This window comes from Eleutherodactylus coqui, chromosome 1, assembly GCF_035609145.1.
Source record: "Eleutherodactylus coqui strain aEleCoq1 chromosome 1, aEleCoq1.hap1, whole genome shotgun sequence".
Taxonomy (NCBI): domain Eukaryota; kingdom Metazoa; phylum Chordata; class Amphibia; order Anura; family Eleutherodactylidae; genus Eleutherodactylus; species Eleutherodactylus coqui.
Genome location: NC_089837.1, coordinates 340,297,770 through 340,316,430, shown reverse-complemented (window position 1 = coordinate 340,316,430; position 18,661 = coordinate 340,297,770). Strand labels below are relative to the sequence as shown.

At 45.0% G+C, this 18,661-nt stretch overlaps 1 protein-coding gene across 1 annotated transcript in view; it reads left to right on the top strand.

Moving 5' to 3' along the window:
• Positions 1-18,661, top strand: part of DOC2B (double C2 domain beta) — a 613,986-nt gene that overhangs the window by 373,781 nt on the left and 221,544 nt on the right. Inside the window, exon 4 of the mRNA XM_066575887.1 lies at positions 7,073-7,182. Within this exon, the coding sequence (XP_066431984.1) occupies positions 7,073-7,182 (110 nt within the window). The remainder of the gene's footprint in view (positions 1-7,072; positions 7,183-18,661) is intronic.

The window sequence follows — 18,661 nt, the reverse complement described above, 5'->3', positions numbered from 1 at the left end:
ACTGGTTCAACAACTTGCTGCTGGGTGATGCGAAACAAGCATGGAATGCTTTTCTCCTAGTGTCTACAAACTTTCTCGGGAATGTTAGGGCAGAAAACTACAAGGAACTAGTACAAGACATGCTGATGCAGTATCAGAAACTTGGTTGCAATACGTCTCTAAAGATCCACTTCCTTCATTGCCATTTGGATTTCTTTTCAGACAACTGCGGTATGGTTAGTGATGAACATGGCTAATGTTTTCACCAAGATATCACAACAATGGAACAAAGATACCAGGGAAAATGGTCCACTACCATGCTGGCTGACTACTGCTGGACACTACCATGCTGGCTGACTACTGCTAGACACTCTACAGAGATGCTCCCGAACAGCTGTACAAGAGTCAGGCAAAGAGATCTAAGACATAGTCTATGACTTGATTTTTTACAGGTATTAACCATAGGTCTATTACTATTGGCATGCATTTTGTGATGTAAACAATTATTACAGATTTTTTTTAAAAATAGAGCCAGTTTTGCATTTTTACTGTCATATTTGTGTTGAGCACATAAAAATTGATAGGAAATGACTAATTTTATTTCAGTAACATGACTTTTGTAAAGATTTGTTGGCCAGTTGTCCGACAAACACGATCAGCTCCAACTGTTTTGTTGTCCGCCATCAGAGATCAGTGGCACCATGGTTACAGACCCTTGTGTCTGTTGGAACCATTTTCTAGTGCTTGGCTGAAGGAACCTTTTGACACCCATTATTGCTTCTGTTTGCAGTGGTGTCATAAACAACTGGACTGGTGTCATAAAGACTGGACTGCTATGGAGTAGAACCAGGCTGTTTTTAGCAATGAATCCAGGTTTAGTTTGGGCATTGATGACAGCCATACTCATGTCTGGAGACCTAGGGGTGAGTGCCTTAATCCAGCCTTTGATGTGGTGCAGCACACTATTCCCAGAGCTGGGGTGGGGTGGCATTGCATACGGCAGTTGGTCACCCCTAGTGGTGCTATGAGGAACAATGACAGCTCAATGATATGTTCAGTACATCCTGCAGCCACATGTGTTGCCTCCAATGGCATGGCTTTCAAGAGGCATTTTCCAGCAGGACAATGATCGGCTGCACACAGCAAGGGTGTCATAGGAATACATCTACAGTGTTGCCACAATTCCGTCTCCTGACAGACTTCCAGATTTATTGCCAGTAGAACATGTATGGGACCATCTGGGACACCAACTTCAACAGCTCATGAATTTGCACAATCTAGAGGCTCAGTTACAGCATTTTTGGACTGATATGTCTCAGGATTCCATATGGAACCTGTATGCCACCATGCCCGCCTGTATCATATTTTGCATCAAAGCTAGAGACGGCCTAACAGGGTACTAGAGCCTCCCTTCAGAGGGTCAGTTTTCTGCAATAATTTATCCCATTGCTCTGATATTGTAATCACTTACTTAGATCAACGTTACAATCACACATAGAAAGCTTCATTCAGTTCTGACAACTGCTTCTAGGGGATGTTTTTTTTTTTTTGACAATTAGTATGAATGAGTACTCTTCCATGACTATTTCACTACACACGATTTTACATTCATGAAGTAGCATACAATTGAGTATACAACTCATATTACATCCATAATTACAATAATAGATAAGAAAATAATTCACACTTTAGTTTGGTATGTACTAAATTTAAATAATAAACTTTTCTATATAGAAAATAATCTATTACTTCCAAATTATCATTACTGTATCTTTTCAGCTCTGAACACAATTTTGTAGTTTGCATATAAATATATTTTGCTCAGACAATGAATTTTACTTGTTTTATTTGTTATTTTTAACACCTAGTTGCTTTAGGTTTTCCTCATTCTCAGTCACAGCTGCATTGATGATTGTGTTGTGTAAGCGTAAGAGCTGAACTGTGCCAGCATTTGCTTCTGGTTCAGTGTCTGCACAGATCATGTTCTGGAAATTTTTAATTCAGGGTGTGAAGTGTTTACACCAAAAATTATAATGTGATGCAAATAGTAAATGCATGCATAAATCAAATACTAACTGGCTCTGTTGTTTCAACATTAGATAGTATTAGAGATATCTAGTACCCTTTCAACTTCTCAGGCCTCCAAAGAAATTCAGCTAGCCCTTACTTTCATCATACAGCAGCTGGTTTCATCTAATAAACGCTTCTCTGACAAATTACAAATGTTTATATTCAGCATTTTTTAATTTATGCAAAAAGGTTTCTTAAAGTGTTACTCCAGGTAAAAGCTCAATATTCAGCTTTTGGCTACAGTGATGGAGCTCTACAAACCTTTAAAGTCACCCTCTAGGCCTGGACAAACAAGCATGTCCATTGACGCACACTAAGACCATATTCACACAAGCTTATATCGGTCGTGTTTTCACATCCCGACGATATTCGTGACCATCTGATGCATTGGATTCCAATGCATCAGTTCAGTTGCCCGATTTTCAGGTGGGTAAAAACTGTCGGAAGGAAAAGCTAGCGCATATGGTGCGCATTCTGCTTTTACGCCATTTGGAAAATATATACTTCTGAACTATCTTCCAGAATATGCAGGCCGGTCCCATAGACTCCTTTGGGAGCCTATGGGAGCTGCCGAAAAAGGGAGGTTGGAGGGAGTTTAGAGAGTTTATAGTCGGACATAGAATATAAAATATAATATTTTAAGGTTTAAATGCATTACATATATGCATACCATTCTTTAGATAAATGCATTTAAAGCATATAGGAATTTTATATGCCATTAGACCTAGGATTGTTATAGATTAGAATGTATATATATCTTTAGTTTTGCATTATATTATATTGAATTACTGTAATGTGATTGTGCTGCACAACAATCTATTTATACAATGATAAATGTATGGATAAACAGTGGTAAAGGATATGGGTGATCAAAGCTCGCACTGAGCAATCTGAATATGTTTAAGGCACATATGGAATAAATAAAGCAAGACATGTTCTTTTACCCACAGATAGCAGCTTTTTATTTTCTTTTCTTTTAAAAGAAGAAACTCACACTGGGAGGGAGTTTAGCAACGGCTCTGCTAGACTCCCTCCCTCCATCCGCCCCATGCCGGCTGTTGGCAAAGGGAGCTAGTGCGCTAATTTCCTGCCCCGCCCCCTCTCTGCCCCTTGACGGCTGTCGGCAGAGATAAACTCTCTCCCCCCGTCCGACGGTATGCCAGGCTTGGCATATACTCGCTGCACTTGGGCCGTCTGAACGGGTGAATAAACGGGAAATGCAGATGATACAGCCATCTTTGATTGTCCAGGGCTGGAGAGTCGCTTTGAAGCTTCATTTACTAGAATGCTGCTGTTACATAGATCTTAGCTATCCCTTGTGCTATTCAGAATACAGTCATATTTGTTTAGTTTTTTTCATTTTTTTAGGGAATGTAGAATCAGAAAATGGCATATTAATTGATTAAAGATATATGTTTTCAATTTTGTATTGTTTTTTTCTGTAACTATCCACATACCAATAATTTTGCTAGCCAATCTGTTGAAATCTGGACATCTTTATGTTATAGCTAGTGAGGCGTCGGTAAAAAAAAAAAAAGATTGAGAAGCCTGCTCTACAAGCCCTTGAACAGCCTTGCTCTAATGATTGGCTGCAGCAGTCACATGTTGTAGAAGTGATATCATCACTGTAGCTAAGTAAACAAACTTGAGTGAGGAGGACCACAGCAGGGGAACACAAGAGCTGAGCACAGTACTTGGTCTTTAGATGGTAAAAATGTGAGTTCTTCTAATCTTGTCATTTATATGACTTTTATTTACTAAATTATATTTAACTTAATTCATTTAAGTGATTATTTTATTGGAGTTATCATTCAAATTGACAGTCAATTGAATGCTTAAAAATATGTAGCATTAGGCCTCAGTCAGACAGGCTTTTGTATGTGCATACGTTACCTGCGTTTGCGATCCGCATCTATTAAAGACCAATGCTTTTCAATGGCAGCAGTCATATGCCCGATATTTACCTGCACACAAAAATGCACAGCGGTAAATACAGGGCAGCAGATTTTAAAACGCAGGTAACTGCGGCATCTGTGTTTTTTGGATGTGAAACCCCTGGATGCTGTCACATCCAGGGGTTTCACCTTGTGCTTAAAGGGGTTGTCTCGCGGCAGCAAGTGGGGTTCAGCACTTCTGTATGGCCATATTAATGCACTTTGTAATATACATCGTGAATTAAATATGAGCCATACAGAAGTTATTCACTTACCTGCTCCGTTGCTAGCGTCCTCGTCTCCATGGCTCCGTCTAATTTCGCTGTCTTCTTGCTTTTTTAGACGCGCTTGCGCTGTGCGGTCTTCTCCCCTTCTGCTCGGTCCGGGCACGAGCGGCGTTCTGGCTCCGCCGCCTTCTACGCGTCATCGCGTAGCTTCGCCCCGTCACGTGTGCCGATTCCAGCCAATCAGGAGGCTGGAATCGGCAATGGACCGCACAGAGCCCACGGTGCACCATGGAAGAAGACCCGCGGTGCATCGTGGGTGAAGATCCCGGCGGCCATCTTGGAGAAGGAAGAAGTAGGAAGAAGAAATAAGTCGCAGAGCGGGGATTCGGGTAAGTAATATATATATATTTTTTTAACACATCCCTTGGGTTTGTCCTGCGCCGAATGGGGGGCCTATGCAAAAAAAAAACCCAAACCTGTTTCGGCGCGAGACAACCCCTTTAATGGAGCTGGCGCTAGCTGGTGCTTAATATAGAAGCGCCGACCCCACTGAGAACATACAGTGAAGATCGCGATCCTCTGGCACAGCTGTTACAGCTGTGGCAGAGGAGCGCAATGTTCTCCCATTGAATTTAAAGGAGCTGGCGCTACAGCTAGCTCAATTGAAAGCAATGGGCTGCCAGCAACACTGCAGTGATTTTCAGGGAAGGGCTTCAAATATATGCCCTTCCCTGAAAAATCATCCCTAAAATGTGTAAAAAATATACTTACCTCTCTGCAGCTGCCAGGGCTCAGGCGCATCTAGCCATGCCTTCTCCCTGCACTGCTCTGAAATGCTTTCAGCAGGCTGGGATTTAAAATCCTCGTCTGCTGAAAGGGCTGCCTCTGAATGGCTAAGTGTTGTGTCCAATGAGAGGCAGCACTAAGCTCTTGAATGACAGCTGTAGCAGAGGATCAGCTATTGAATGACAGCTGTAGCAGAGGATCGCAATGTTCTCTGTATGTCAATGGGGACGCCGCTGCTGCCGCCTGCCCCATTGACCAAAGGTGAAACACCTGGATGTGACAGCATCCACAGGTTTCACATGCAAGGAATCCCTGCTCCAGCTGTCACAGCCGCGCAAAAACACGGCCAAGTGCATTTTTTTCCTGCGTGACGCGCACTTCAGTGACGCAAATTATTTTGGGCATGCGTTTTTGCGCACATAAATTCGCACATTGAAACACCCGTCTGACTGAGCCCTTATAGTGGTAACCTCACTAAAGGACCACAGAGCATTATTCCTCAAAATATTATAGACAGTTGTTACTTCAAAGAGTAATAGAATGATATGTTGTATATGTCTGATAAATGCTTTTAGCTCTGTTAACCCCTTCACGACCAAGGACGTACCGGTACGTCCTGTGGCCGCGGGGTATGTATGAAAAGAGGTTGCGATGCAACCTCTCTTCATACAGTGTGGGCGTCAGCTGTTTATAACAGCTGACACCCGCGGGCAATAGCCACGAGCGGCCGCGCGGCCGATCGCGGCTATTAACCATTTAAATGCCGCTGTCAATTCTGACAGCGGCATTTAAATCCGTCCCGCACGGCCCCCCCGCGGTGAGATCGGGGGAGTCGTGCAGGTGTCATGGCAGCCGGGGGCCTAATGAAAGGCCCCAGGGCTGCCTTAACAGACTGCCTATGAAGCCATCCACACAGGGTGGCTTGATAGACTGCCTGTCAAAAAGCAGTATGACGTAATGCTATAGCATTACGTCATACTGCAGGAGCGATCAAAGCATCGCATCTTAAAGTCCCCCAGGGGGACTTCAAAGTAATGTAAAAAGAACAATCAATAAAGTTTTTTTTAATTGAAAAAAAAAAAGTTGTAAAAGTTTAAATCACCCCCCTTTTGTCATATCTATTATTAAAAAATCTAAATAATAAATTAAAAATATGTATTTGGTATCGCCGCGTCCGTAAACGTCCGAACTATCAAAGTAGCGCATTATTTTTCCCGCACGGTGAACGTCGTCCGAAAAAAAAATAAAGAACGCCAGAAATGCACTTTTTTAGTTACCCTGTCTCCCAGAAAAAATGCAACAAAAAGCGATCAAAAAGTCATATGTATTCCAAAATGGTACCTACGTAAACTACAGGACATCCCGCAAAAAATGAGACCTTGCTCAACTACGTCGACGAAAAAATAAAAAAGTTATTGCGCGCACAAAATGACCGCAGGAAATAATTGAAAAAAATTTAATGTCTTTGAAAAAAAAAAAGAGGACTATAGTGAAAAAAAAACTATACAAGTTTGGTATCCTAGTAATCGTACCGACCCATAGAATAAAGTTATCATGTCGTTTTTGTTGCCGTTTGTGCGCCGTAAAAACAAGACACACTAAATTAATATTGTGTTTTTGCATGTTTGGCATATGCAGCATGAAAGCCCCTGGCACATGCAACAAATTTATCCATAGGGGTTTTTTTGGTATTTAGATATTCATTTTTTTAGTGTATAGGCAAGCACAGAGGATACATCGATGCCTTCCACAATTATCCACAGTCATAGCTTGGCATATTGAAAGGTATGTGTATTACTTTTGCAAGCTTGAAAAGTTTACAATCCAAAAGTATTTAGTTAATGTAGGTACCTGGGGTAGCAACTCATGATAGTATAGAAGCACTGAGCTCTATAAAGTTATGTTGAATTCAATGAAGTTTGCACCTTTTATGAATGACTTGAATAGCGATGCGTAGAAAAGTAAAACTGCAAGTAATTAACTGATTTAAGCTAAGAAAGTAATGAAATGGAAAATATTCAGTGCAGCTTGTGATCACAATCTATTTTATAACAACTCTCTCTGGTTTAAATTTAGGCAAATAAACTAAGAACAAAAACACTGAGAAATACACTGAATCCCACGTGGAATGAGACATTAACGTATTATGGCATCACAGATGAAGATATGATCCGTAAAACACTCAGGTAAGTTGTTTAATACCATACAGTACAAAAATGTCATCAGAAATGAACCAGGTGGAGCTTGAAATGTTGCGTGCAGTGTAATGTACTCCTAAGAAAACCAAACACGTAGCAGAAGCAGTGCATGATCTGTCCTTTAGTAAAAACATTTTTAATAATTTTTGGTGATTTTTTTCCTATTTTCAATGCCAGAATATATATTTTTAAAAATCCAGCAGTTTTCACACTGACTATTAAGCCTAATAATAGTCTAAAGGCCCATTTACATGCAGCGACTATCACTTAAAGTTCGTCCAAACGAACTAATTTGGAAGATAATGGTTACATGTAAATGTCAAGCCATTATGCATTATTCATTCATTTATCGTTTATCGGTGAGTTGCAGCCTCCATAAAATGGTTGTTAGTTCGTTTGCTTTTTGCTTCATTTAAATGGCATTCGTTCAGTCTTTGAAAGACTGAACAACTTCAGGGGAGGGGTAAATGTTTGCCTTTCCAAAACACAACTATCTGTTTACTCATTCCAGCAGAAGACAATGGCTTATCTTCACACTAATTAAAACCCTGCTGGCCAGAAATTCCTCATATAAACACATGTCCACCTGAGCAAACAACATATACAGTGTTTACTTAAGGCCCATTGACACGGAGCGATGATCGTTCAAAAATCACTAAAAAGCGATCGTTAGAGCGATAATCGTTGCGTCTAAACGTGCGGTCATCCTGCACCTTTCATGCACTGCTAGCTGATCGTTAAATTCAAGTCAACCTAAAAATCATTGTGCGGTCTTATCAGGACCGCACACTGAGTTCTTTGCGGGTAGTGCTGATAGCATTGTTTCCCAATGGAAAACAAAGAAGCTGAATGCAGATAGGAGCCCTCCGGCTAATAACTGCATTCAGCTGAAGGCTTTATTTGCACGCTAATAAGCTATGAAGTAGCTGAGTAGCTACTTAATAGTTTATGCAAAATGATCGCTCAAAGCTGTCACTCAAACTGTCGTTTGAGCAATCTTTCAGCGATCATCGCTCCGTGTAAATGGGCCTTAAGCTAATAAGGGAAATGGAGAGGATTCTAAACGATATCTGTACATTTAAATGCTCTGCATTTCTATGCAAAAAAGTTGTCAATTCATTTAGTTGTTCGTTGGTTCAAATGATAATCGTTGTGTGTAGATGGTGCTTGACCCTTCCTGTTTGTAGAGACAACTTTTCAGCATTCATCTCACTATCATCGCAAGCAGGATTACACTGAAAGGTAAACACCTATATACTGATAATACAGGCTCCACCATTAATTGGCCATTTACATGTAATGATTACTGCTTAAAATCCGTGCAAAGGAATGAATTTGATTGATAATCGTTACATGTAAATGCAAAAAAAAATCACTCCCTATTTGTTCACTTGAAGAGATAAGCGAACGTACTCGTCCGAGCTTGATACTCGTTCGAGTATTAGCGTGTTCGAGATGCTCGTTACTAGAGGCGAGTACCACGCGATGTTCGAGTTACTTTCACTTTCATCTCTGAGACGTTAGCGCGCTTTTCTGGCCAATAGAAAGACAGGGAAGGCATTACAACTTCCCCCTGCGATGTTCAAGCCCTATACCACCCCCCTGCAGTGAGTGGCTGGCGAAATCAGGTGTCACTCGAGTATATAAATCGGCCCCTCCCGCGGCTCGGCTCGCAACAGATGCATTCTGACAGAGATCAGGGAAAGTGCTGCTGGTGCCGGAGCTGCTATAGGGAGAGCGTTAGGAGTTATTTTAGGCTTCAAGAACCCCAACGGTCCTTCTTAGGGCCACATCTGTCCGTGTGCAGTACTGTTGAGGCTGCTTTTAGCAGTGTTGCACAATTTCTTTTTTGGATATCGGCCGTGCAGAGCATTGCGTCCGCAGTCTGAAGTCATTTTACAGAGTATAGGGCCAGTACTGGTGAGGCAGGAAAAGAGATATTCAGGCTATATAGGCAGTGGGCTTTTTCCAAAAAATTGGGGAAAAATACTATATTTGGGCTGCCTGTGACCGTCTTCAGTTTACTGCGTGTCTGCTGGGGGTAGTAGTCCTAATTAATATGCAGCTAAGCTTTACAGCAGGCTTGCGCAAAATTGTTTCCTGGATCTGCTGTCTCTGTTACATGATCGCCGTCATCCCGCCAGAGGGAAAGAGTGTACATAATATTATATGCTGCCTACAGTATCTATCTGCTGGGGGTAGTAGTCCTAATTAATACGCAGCTAAGAGTTACAGCAGGCTTGCGCAAAATTGTTTCCTGGATCTGCTGTCTCTGTTACATGATCGCCGTCATCCCGCCAGAGGGAAACAGTATACATAATATTTTCCGCTGCCTACAATATCTATCTGCTGGGGGTAGTAGTCCTAATTAATACGCAGCTAAGCGTTACAGCAGGCTTGCGCAAAATTGTTTCCTGGATCTGCTGTCTCTGTTACATCAGCGCTGTCATCCCACCAGAGGGAAACAGTATACATAATATTATACGCTGCCTACAGTATCTGTCTGCTGTATCAGCTCAGCATTTTTAAAAAATAGAAGCAAAATCCTTAAGGCCTACTACTGGTCTTTGGCCACTTGACTGCTTCTGTGCTGTGAATTCCACTAGCTCAGTCATACGCACCTACGTCTCACTACAGGCGTGCGCAAAATTGTTTCCTGGCTCTGCTGTGCATTCCGTAAGGGAAGTCAGCCTCCAACCACAGGCCAATAAGCGGCACATTTAATTACAGCGTTCTGTTTCTGCACTACTGGTAATACAGCATGCTGAGGGGTAGGGGTAGGCCTAGAGGACGTGGACGCGGGCGAGGACACGGAGGCCCAAGTCAGGGTGTGGGCACAGGCCGAGCTCCTGATCCAGGTGTATCGCAGCCGACTGCTGCGGGATTAGAAGAGAGGCACGTTTCTGGCGTCTCCACATTCATCTCACAATTAATGGGTCCACGCGGTAGACCTTTATTAGAAAATGAGCAGTGTGAGCAGGTCCTGTCGTGGATGGCAGAAAGTGCATCCAGCAATCTATCGACCACCCAGAATTCTGCGCCGTCCACTGCTGCAACTCAGAATCCTCTGGCTGCTGCTCCTCCTTCCTCCCAGCCTCCTCACTCCATTACAATGACACATTCTGAGGAGCAGGCAGACTCCCAGGAACTGTTCTCGGGCCCCTGCCCAGAATGGTTCTGAATCCTCTCCCATTGGAGGAGTTTGTCGTGACCGATGCCCAACCTTTGGAAAGTTCCCGGGGTCCGGGGGATGAGGCTGGGGACTTCCGGCAACTGTCTCAAGAGCTTCCAGTGGGTGAGGAGGACGATGACGATGAGACACAGTTGTCTATCACTCAGGTAGTAGTAATTGGAGTAAGTCCGAGGGAGGAGCGCACAGAGGATTCGGAGGAAGAGCAGCAGGACGATGAGGTGACTGACCCCACCTGGTTTGCTACGCCTACTGAGGACAGGTCTTCAGAGGGGGAGGAGGGTGCAGCAGCAGGGCAGGTTGGAAGAGGCAGTGCGGTGGCCAGGGGTAGAGGCAGGGCCAGACCGAATAATCCACCAACTGTTTCCCAAAGCGCCCCCTCGCGCCATGCCACCCTGCAGAGGCCGAGGTGCTCAAAGGTCTGGCAGTTTTTCACTGAGAGTGCAGACGACCGACGAACAGTGGTGTGCAACCTTTGTCGCGCCAAGATCAGCCGGGGAGCCACCACCACCAGCCTCACTACCACCAGCATGCGCAGACATATGATGACCAAGCACCCCACAAGATGGGACGATGGCCGTTCACCCCCTCCGGTTTGCACCGTTGCCTCTCCCCCTGTGCCCCAACCTGCCACTGAGATCCAACCCCCCTCTCAGGACACAGGCACTACCGTCTCCTGGCCTGCACCCACACCCTCACCTCCGCTGTGCTCAGTCCCATCCACCAATGTCTCTCAGCGCACCGTCCAGCCGCCACTAGGGCAAGTGTTGGAGCGCAAGCGCAAGTACGCCGCCACGCACCCACACGCTCAAGCGTTAAACGTGCACATAGCCAAATTTATCAGCCTGGAGATGCTGCCGTATAGGGTTGTGGAAACGGAGGCTTTCAAAGGTATGATGGCGGCGGCGGCCCCGCGCTACTCAGTTCCCAGTCGCCACTACTTTTCCCGATGTGCCGTCCCAGCCCTGCACGACCACGTCTCCCGCAACATTGTACGCGCCCTCACCAACGCGGTTACTGGCAAGGTCCACTTAACAACGGACACATGGACAAGCACAGGCGGGCAGGGCCACTATATCTCCCTGACGGCACATTGGGTGAATTTAGTGGAGGCTGGGACAGAGTCAGAGCCTGGGACCGCTCACGTCCTACGCACCCCCAGAATTGTGGGCCCCAGCTCGGTGGTGGTATCTGCGGCGGTGTATGCTTCCTCCACTAAACCACCCTCCTCCTCCTCCTCCTACGCAACCTCTGTCTCGCAATCAAGATGTGTCAGCAGCAGCACGTCGCCAGCCGTCGGTGTCACGCGGCGTGGCAGCACAGCGGTGGTCAAGCGTCAGCAGGCCGTGCTGAAACTACTCAGCTTAGGAGAGAAGAGGCACACGGCCCACGAACTGCTGCAGGGTCTGACAGAGCAGACCGACCGCTGGCTTGCGCCGCTGAGCCTCCAACCGGGCATGGTCGTGTGTGACAACGGCCGTAACCTGGTGGCGGCTCTGCAGCTCGGCAGCCTCACGCACGTGCCATGCCTGGCCCACGTCTTTAATTTGGTGGTTCAGCGCTTTCTGAAAAGCTACCCATGCTTGTCAGACCTGCTTGGAAAGGTGCGCCGGCTCTGCGCACATTTCCGCAAGTCCCACACGGACGCTGCCACCCTGCGCACCCTGCAACATCGGTTTCATCTGCCAGTGCACCGACTGCTGTGCGACGTGCCCACACGGTGGAACTCTACGCTCCACATGTTGGCCAGGCTCTATGAGCAGCGTAGAGCTATAGTGGAATACCAACTCCAACATGGGCGGCGCAGTGGGAGTCAGCCTCCTCAATTCTTTACAGAAGAGTGGGCCTAGCTGGCAGACATCTGCCAGGTCCTTGGAAGATTTGAGGAGTCTACCCAGATGGTGAGCGGCGATGTTGCAATCATTAGCGTCACCATTCCTCTGCTATGCCTCTTGAGAAGTTCCCTGCAAAGCATAAAGGCAGATGCTTTGCGCTCGGAAACAGAGGCGGGGGAAGACAGTATGTCGCTGGATAGTCAGAGCACCCTCCTGTCTATATCTCAGCGCGTTGAGGAGGATGAGAAGGAGGGGGAATAGACAGCTTGGCCCAATGCTGAGGGTACCCATGCTGCTTGCCTGTCATCCTTTCAGTGTGTATGGCCTGAGGAGGAGGCGGAGGAGGATCCTGAAAGTGATCTTCCTAGTGCGGACAGCCATGTGTTGCGTACAGGATGCCTTTCTCATGACCCTCGCGTTACACGCATTCTGGCCACTACGGATTACTGGGTCTACACACTGCTTGACCCCCGGTATAAGGAGAACCTTTCCACTCTCATACCCGAAGAGGAAAGGGGTTCAAGAGTGATGCTATACCACAGGACCCTGGCGGACAAACTGATGGTAAAATTCCCATCCGACAGCGCTAGTGGCGGAAGGCGCAGTTCCGAGGGCCAGGTAGCAGGGGAGGCGCAGAGATCAGGCAGCATGTACAGCACAGGCAGGGGAACACTCTCTAAGGCCTTTGACAGCTTTCTGGCTCCCCAGCAAGACTGTGTCACCGCTCCCCAGTCAAGGCTGAGTCGGCGGGAGCACTGTAAAAGGATGGTGAGGGAGTACGTATCCGATCGCGCGACCATCCTCCGTGACGCCTCTGCCCCCTACAACTACTGGGTGTCGAAGCTGGACACGTGGCCTGAACTCGCGCTGTATGCCCTGGAGGTGCTTGCTTGTCCTGCGGCTAGCGTCTTGTCAGAGAGGGTGTTTAGTGTGGCTGGGGGAATCCTCACAGATAAGCGTACCCGCCTGTCAACCGACAGTGCCGACAGGCTTACACTCATCAAGATGAACAAAGCCTGGATTTCCCCAGACTTCTCTTCTCCACCAGCAGACAGCAGCGATACCTAAACAATACGTAGGCTGCACCCGCGGATGGAAGCATTGTTCTCTATCACCATCAAAAACGTGGACCTTTTAGCTTCATCAATCTGTGTATAATATTCATCCTCCTCCTCCTGCTCCTCCTCCTGAAACCTGACGTAATCACGCCGAAGGGCAATTTTTCTTAGGCCCACAAGGCTCAGTCATATAATTTTTGTAAACAATTTTTATACGTTTCAATGCTCATTAAAGCGTTGAAACTTTCACCTGAAACAATTTTTATTTTAACTGGGCTGCCTCCAGGCCTAGTTACAAATTAAGCCACATTAACCAAAGCGATTAATGGGTTTCACCTGCCCTCTTGGTTGGGCATGGGCAATTTTTCTGACGTACATTAGTACTGTTGGTACACCAATTTTTTGGGGCCCTCGCCTACAGTGTAATCCAATTAATTTTTTGCCCACCTGCATTAAAGCTGACGTTACATCAGCTGTGCTGGGCACTGCAATGGGATATATTTATGTACCGCCGGTGGGTTCCAGGGAGCCACCCATGCTGTGGGTCCACAGGGAGTTGTAACTGCATGTGTCCACTTCTAAAGAACCCCAGTCTGACTGGGGCATGCAGTGTGGGCCGAAGCTCACCTGCATTAAACATGACATTACCTCAGCTGTGATGGGCAATGCAATGGGATATTTTTATGTACCGCCGGTGGCTTCCTGGCACCCACCCGTGCTGTGGGTCCACACGGACTTCACAATAGGGAGTTGTACCTGCCTGTGTCTATGAATTAAAAACCCCGGTCAGGTTGGGGCATGCAGTGTGGGCCGAAGCCCACCTGCATTTAATCGGACGTTACCTCAGCTGTGATGGGCACTGCAATGAGATACATTAATGTACAGCCGGTGGGTTCCAGGGAGCCACCCATGCTGTGGGTGCACACGGAATTCCCATTGCGGAGTTGTACCTGCCTGTGACTATTTATAAAAAAACGCGGTCTGACTGGGGCATGCAGACACCTTGACAGAATGAATAGTGTGTGGCACATAGGTTCCCATTTGCTATGCCCACGTGTGCAGCTCCTGATGGTGGCACAGGATTATATTTCTCATTGCTTCTGTACAGCATTGTGGGCTATCGCCCCGCCCCTTTTAAAGAGGGTCACTGCCTAGCCGTGCCAACCCTCTGCAGTGTGTGCCTGCGGTTCCTCCTCATGGCAGACGCACTTATAAATAGACATGAGGGTGGTGTGGCATGAGTGCAGCTGAAGGCTGCGCAGGGACACTTTGGTGTGCGCTGTGGACACTGCGTCGTGCGGGGGGGGGGGGGGGGGGTTGGGCAGCATGTAACCCAGGAGAAGTGGCAGCGGAGTGTCATGCAGGCAGTGATTATGCTTTGTTGGAGGTAGTGTGGTGCTTAGCTAAGGTATGCATTGCTAATGAGGGCTTTTCAGAAGTAAAAGTTGTTGGAAGGGGGGGGGCACTCTTGCCGCTATTGTGGCTTAATAGTGGGACCTGGGAACTTGAGATGCAACCCAACATGTAGCCCCTCGCCTGCCCTTTCCGTTGCTGTGTCGTTCCCATTACTTTCTTGAATTGCCCAGATTTTCACAAATGAAAACCTTAGTGAGCATCGGCGATATACAAAAGTGCTCGGGTCGCCCATTGACTTCAATGGGGTTCGTTACTCGAAACGAACCCTCGAGCATCGCGATAATTTCGTCCGGAGTAACGAGCACCCGAGCATTTTGGTGCTCGCTCATCTCTATTCACCTGTCGTTTTCACTGGATCACTGGCTTCTTGTTACATGTAAACGCTCCCCGCTCAGCACTTTACATAGAAGGTGAAGCGCTGAGAGAGAAACCCGCGATCCAGTGATAAGTCTTTCAGTCCAATCACTCTGCACAAGCGCTAATGACCTCAGTGGTGACGTCTGCACTCGTGTAGTCATTTAGATGACTGTCGTCCCATATAAAAGGAGCGTTACAGTAAAACAAGGACAGCTTCTATTGCATTTATTATCTGGAGGATAAGCCATAAATATCTGATTATGGGGAGCTAACTCTTGGCACACCCTCCAATAAGCTGTAGGGGTTTTGGTGTTTGCGTGAGTGCTGTGGCTTCTTTATTGTTTACATTGGTCTGGAAGCTCATAGTACTCAGAACGCCATATTTTTAATAGTGTTTTTTCTGTGAACTGCAATGTTGTCCTATTCACTTCAATGGAACCACATTGCAGTACTCATAACAGCTGCTAGGTGTACAAACCAAATCACATGCAGATGTGATCATTGAAGAGGCTACAGCACTCACCCAATGCCTCAGCCTTTCAAACAGCTGATTGACAGGGGTGCCAAGAGTCTGACCTCTGCCAGTTAGATATTGTTGGCTTATCTTGAGGAAAAGCCATCAATTTTTAGAGCCTTTTAAGCTTTTTTGCATAAGCCTTGGCAATCTCCTTAACATGCCAACTACTCTGTAAACCCTGTACACAAAAATATATGGGTTCTATGGTGAAAAGGCAAATGCCAAAGCAGCATGAGGCATCGTGTGAAGATCTCAGCATCAGAACAACATAAATTGACATCTAGCAAGGTTGTGACAATGTTGGATAATACATACAACAACTGAAAGACGAGCACAACCTAATGATATAGGAGCAGGGTGCTACAAAAGGAGTATCAAACATGCAATCTAGTCTACAATCCAAAAATATTCGACACACAACCCACAAAATCTGCAGTGAAGAGATCCCGACGTCCTCTGATGAAGCTGCAGTAGGACATGGTGACACACATAGGGTACTTTCCCTACAGGTTATGTGGGTTAATTTCTACACTTCATTCGGACTATTTTACTCTATCTTTATTATGGGGATTTACATTTTTGGATCCAGTCTGATGTCACATTTTTAGGAGAGGGCATATGGTTTGGATCTTTATTTTTATTTGTTTCACACTTTGTGAATTGTCTACCTTTAGTTATATTTTCTTTTTTTATATTCTTGCACTTGGATGGGATAAGCATATATTTGTGCTTAGAGAAATGAAATGGAAATAATTAGAGATGAGCGAGCACCCAAATGCTCGGGTCCGCGTTATTCGAGTCGAGCTTTTCGTAAAATTCGAGAGCTCTACTGGAGTAACGAACCCCATTGGCTACAATGGGAGACTCGAGCATTTTTATATGTGGGACGCCGGGTCCTGAGCTTTTTTTTTTTCTTGGTTTGTGTGTTTCTCTCTCTCACACTCTCTCTCTCTCTCTCTCTTTCTTTCTCCCCTGCCTGCCAGACAAAAAATTTGCCAATGACTCGCGCTGCGTCGCAGCGGGGAGGGGCCAAAACAGGCACCTCACAGCGGGGAGGAGCCAAAAACTGGGGCGGGGTCGAACACGATTTGATGCTCGTTCGAGTAACAAGTACCATTGAGTACGCTAATACTCGAACGAGCATCAAGCTCGGCAGAGTATGTTCGCTCAACTCTAGAAATAATGTAAGGGCAGACTGAATAGGCCATTGGGCTTTTTCTGAAATCAGTCTTCTTTCTATGCACCTTATCTATGTGTATTATAAATTGAGGTTATGGCATTTGAATACTTGTTCCCTATTGAGAGTGCTAGAATTATCACTGTATTCCACATGCCATTATTAGGAGGCAATCTGCAGGGTGGCCAGTAATAGTATTATTGGCCTGTGGCGCTAGGTTTTAATTGTTTTTAATCATGTCTTTTTATATTACTGACATGTTTCTTCCACCAACAATAAAAACTGCTTGTATTTTGGGGTGTGCACATATATTTTTTGTTGGGTTGCGTTTTGGTAGATTGTAATATTGGATAATGCGATGTAATAATACAGACTAATGTCTGTATGAATCTGATTTGGCTATTTTTTTAACTTGACTTTTACCCAAGTCATAATAAGGTTTTAATCACTTTTTGCCGTAAAGTGAAAGGTTTTCATTATCATGAATCTCAAGTTTTTCCTATTTAAGCTAAAAATAAAAAGAACTAGCTATAGACATATCAATGTTAAAGGGTAAATGAATCCAGAAGTCTTTAGGGATAACAATATTTACCAAGTAAAGCTCTATGCATGCATAGATCAAACATTGCACATTCAAGACAGACATTCATTTTGTGATCTGTCTGGGATTTTATGTCTCATGAAAAATGCAACTACTTTTTACCATAACTGTCAATCGTTTATGAGCTGGTGCTTTAGACTTTTCATTAATTTTGCCTCTTTTCCATGGTATTCTTAATTTAAAGCAGGGGAGGGCTACAGTAGCCGTGCACCTAACAATTTTTTTTTTACGTTCTGTTATCTATCTACAAGATGTTCTTATTACAATGTCATACCTAACACACTATTACTGTCCTCTAAAGCAAAAGGGTCAACGCATGTGTCATTCAATTTGGCCAAGATTAATGCAATTCACAATTCTGTTGTACCAATCTCTTTTTTGTATACCGCTCTCTTTATAATTACAATCATTGCGGTCTCTGCCCAGAATGACCTTCTGTTATCTCCTATTGTATTGAATAATTGATGTTTAAACACTTTCTATTAAAAAATAAAACAATCCATGCTATAAGAAAAGGCTATAGAAAACCTTGTGTGATACTATCCCACAGTGTATATGTATATATATATATATATATATATATGTATGTGTATATATATATATATGAACTAGTGTTACCTTGGTTAGTTATTTCTTCCTGTTTGAAACTCCAAGCCTCTTTTTCCTCAGATGGTTGTGTGATCCCAGTGCTGGCCAACTCAGATCTACTTGGGGGTTATGATCTCTGAAACTAGTCAGATTCTCAGTTTGTGTGATGCTATTACATAGATCCTTCCACAGGAACTGCCTGTAAGGGGATACAGGCTCTCCTATCACAGTTACTGATGATGATCATACAGGTCCTGTCACACAATTATAATAGAGGAGATCACAGCTCATCCTCCTGACTGTATACTTATGGTCTGTAGTTTATTTAGGTCAATATAGAAGGTAATAATTAAACTGCACCTTGCAGGCAAAAATGGTATAGCTTTAACGAATGCTCTGCTGATGTATCATTGGATAGATGTTAAACTTAAAGTAAACAATTTCTGCCTCAGGATGTTGCCTGATACGCATCAGGCAAGAGGCTACACTGCAAGGACGTGACTGGATACACAGAGGAGACCTCCAGAAAGTGACAGACAATTAGGCATGGAAGGGGGGAAGGATGGAAAAATGTGTTTTCGCCAGAGTGGCCATTGAGTGAAGGCTACATTCAGAGCAATTATCAGAAATCTCTGGGCCTAATGAAGGGGGTAGGTTAAAGAGGACCTGTCACCTATCCTGGCTTTCTGTTATTCCTCTGTTATTTCTCTTAGAAATTAATGAGTAAA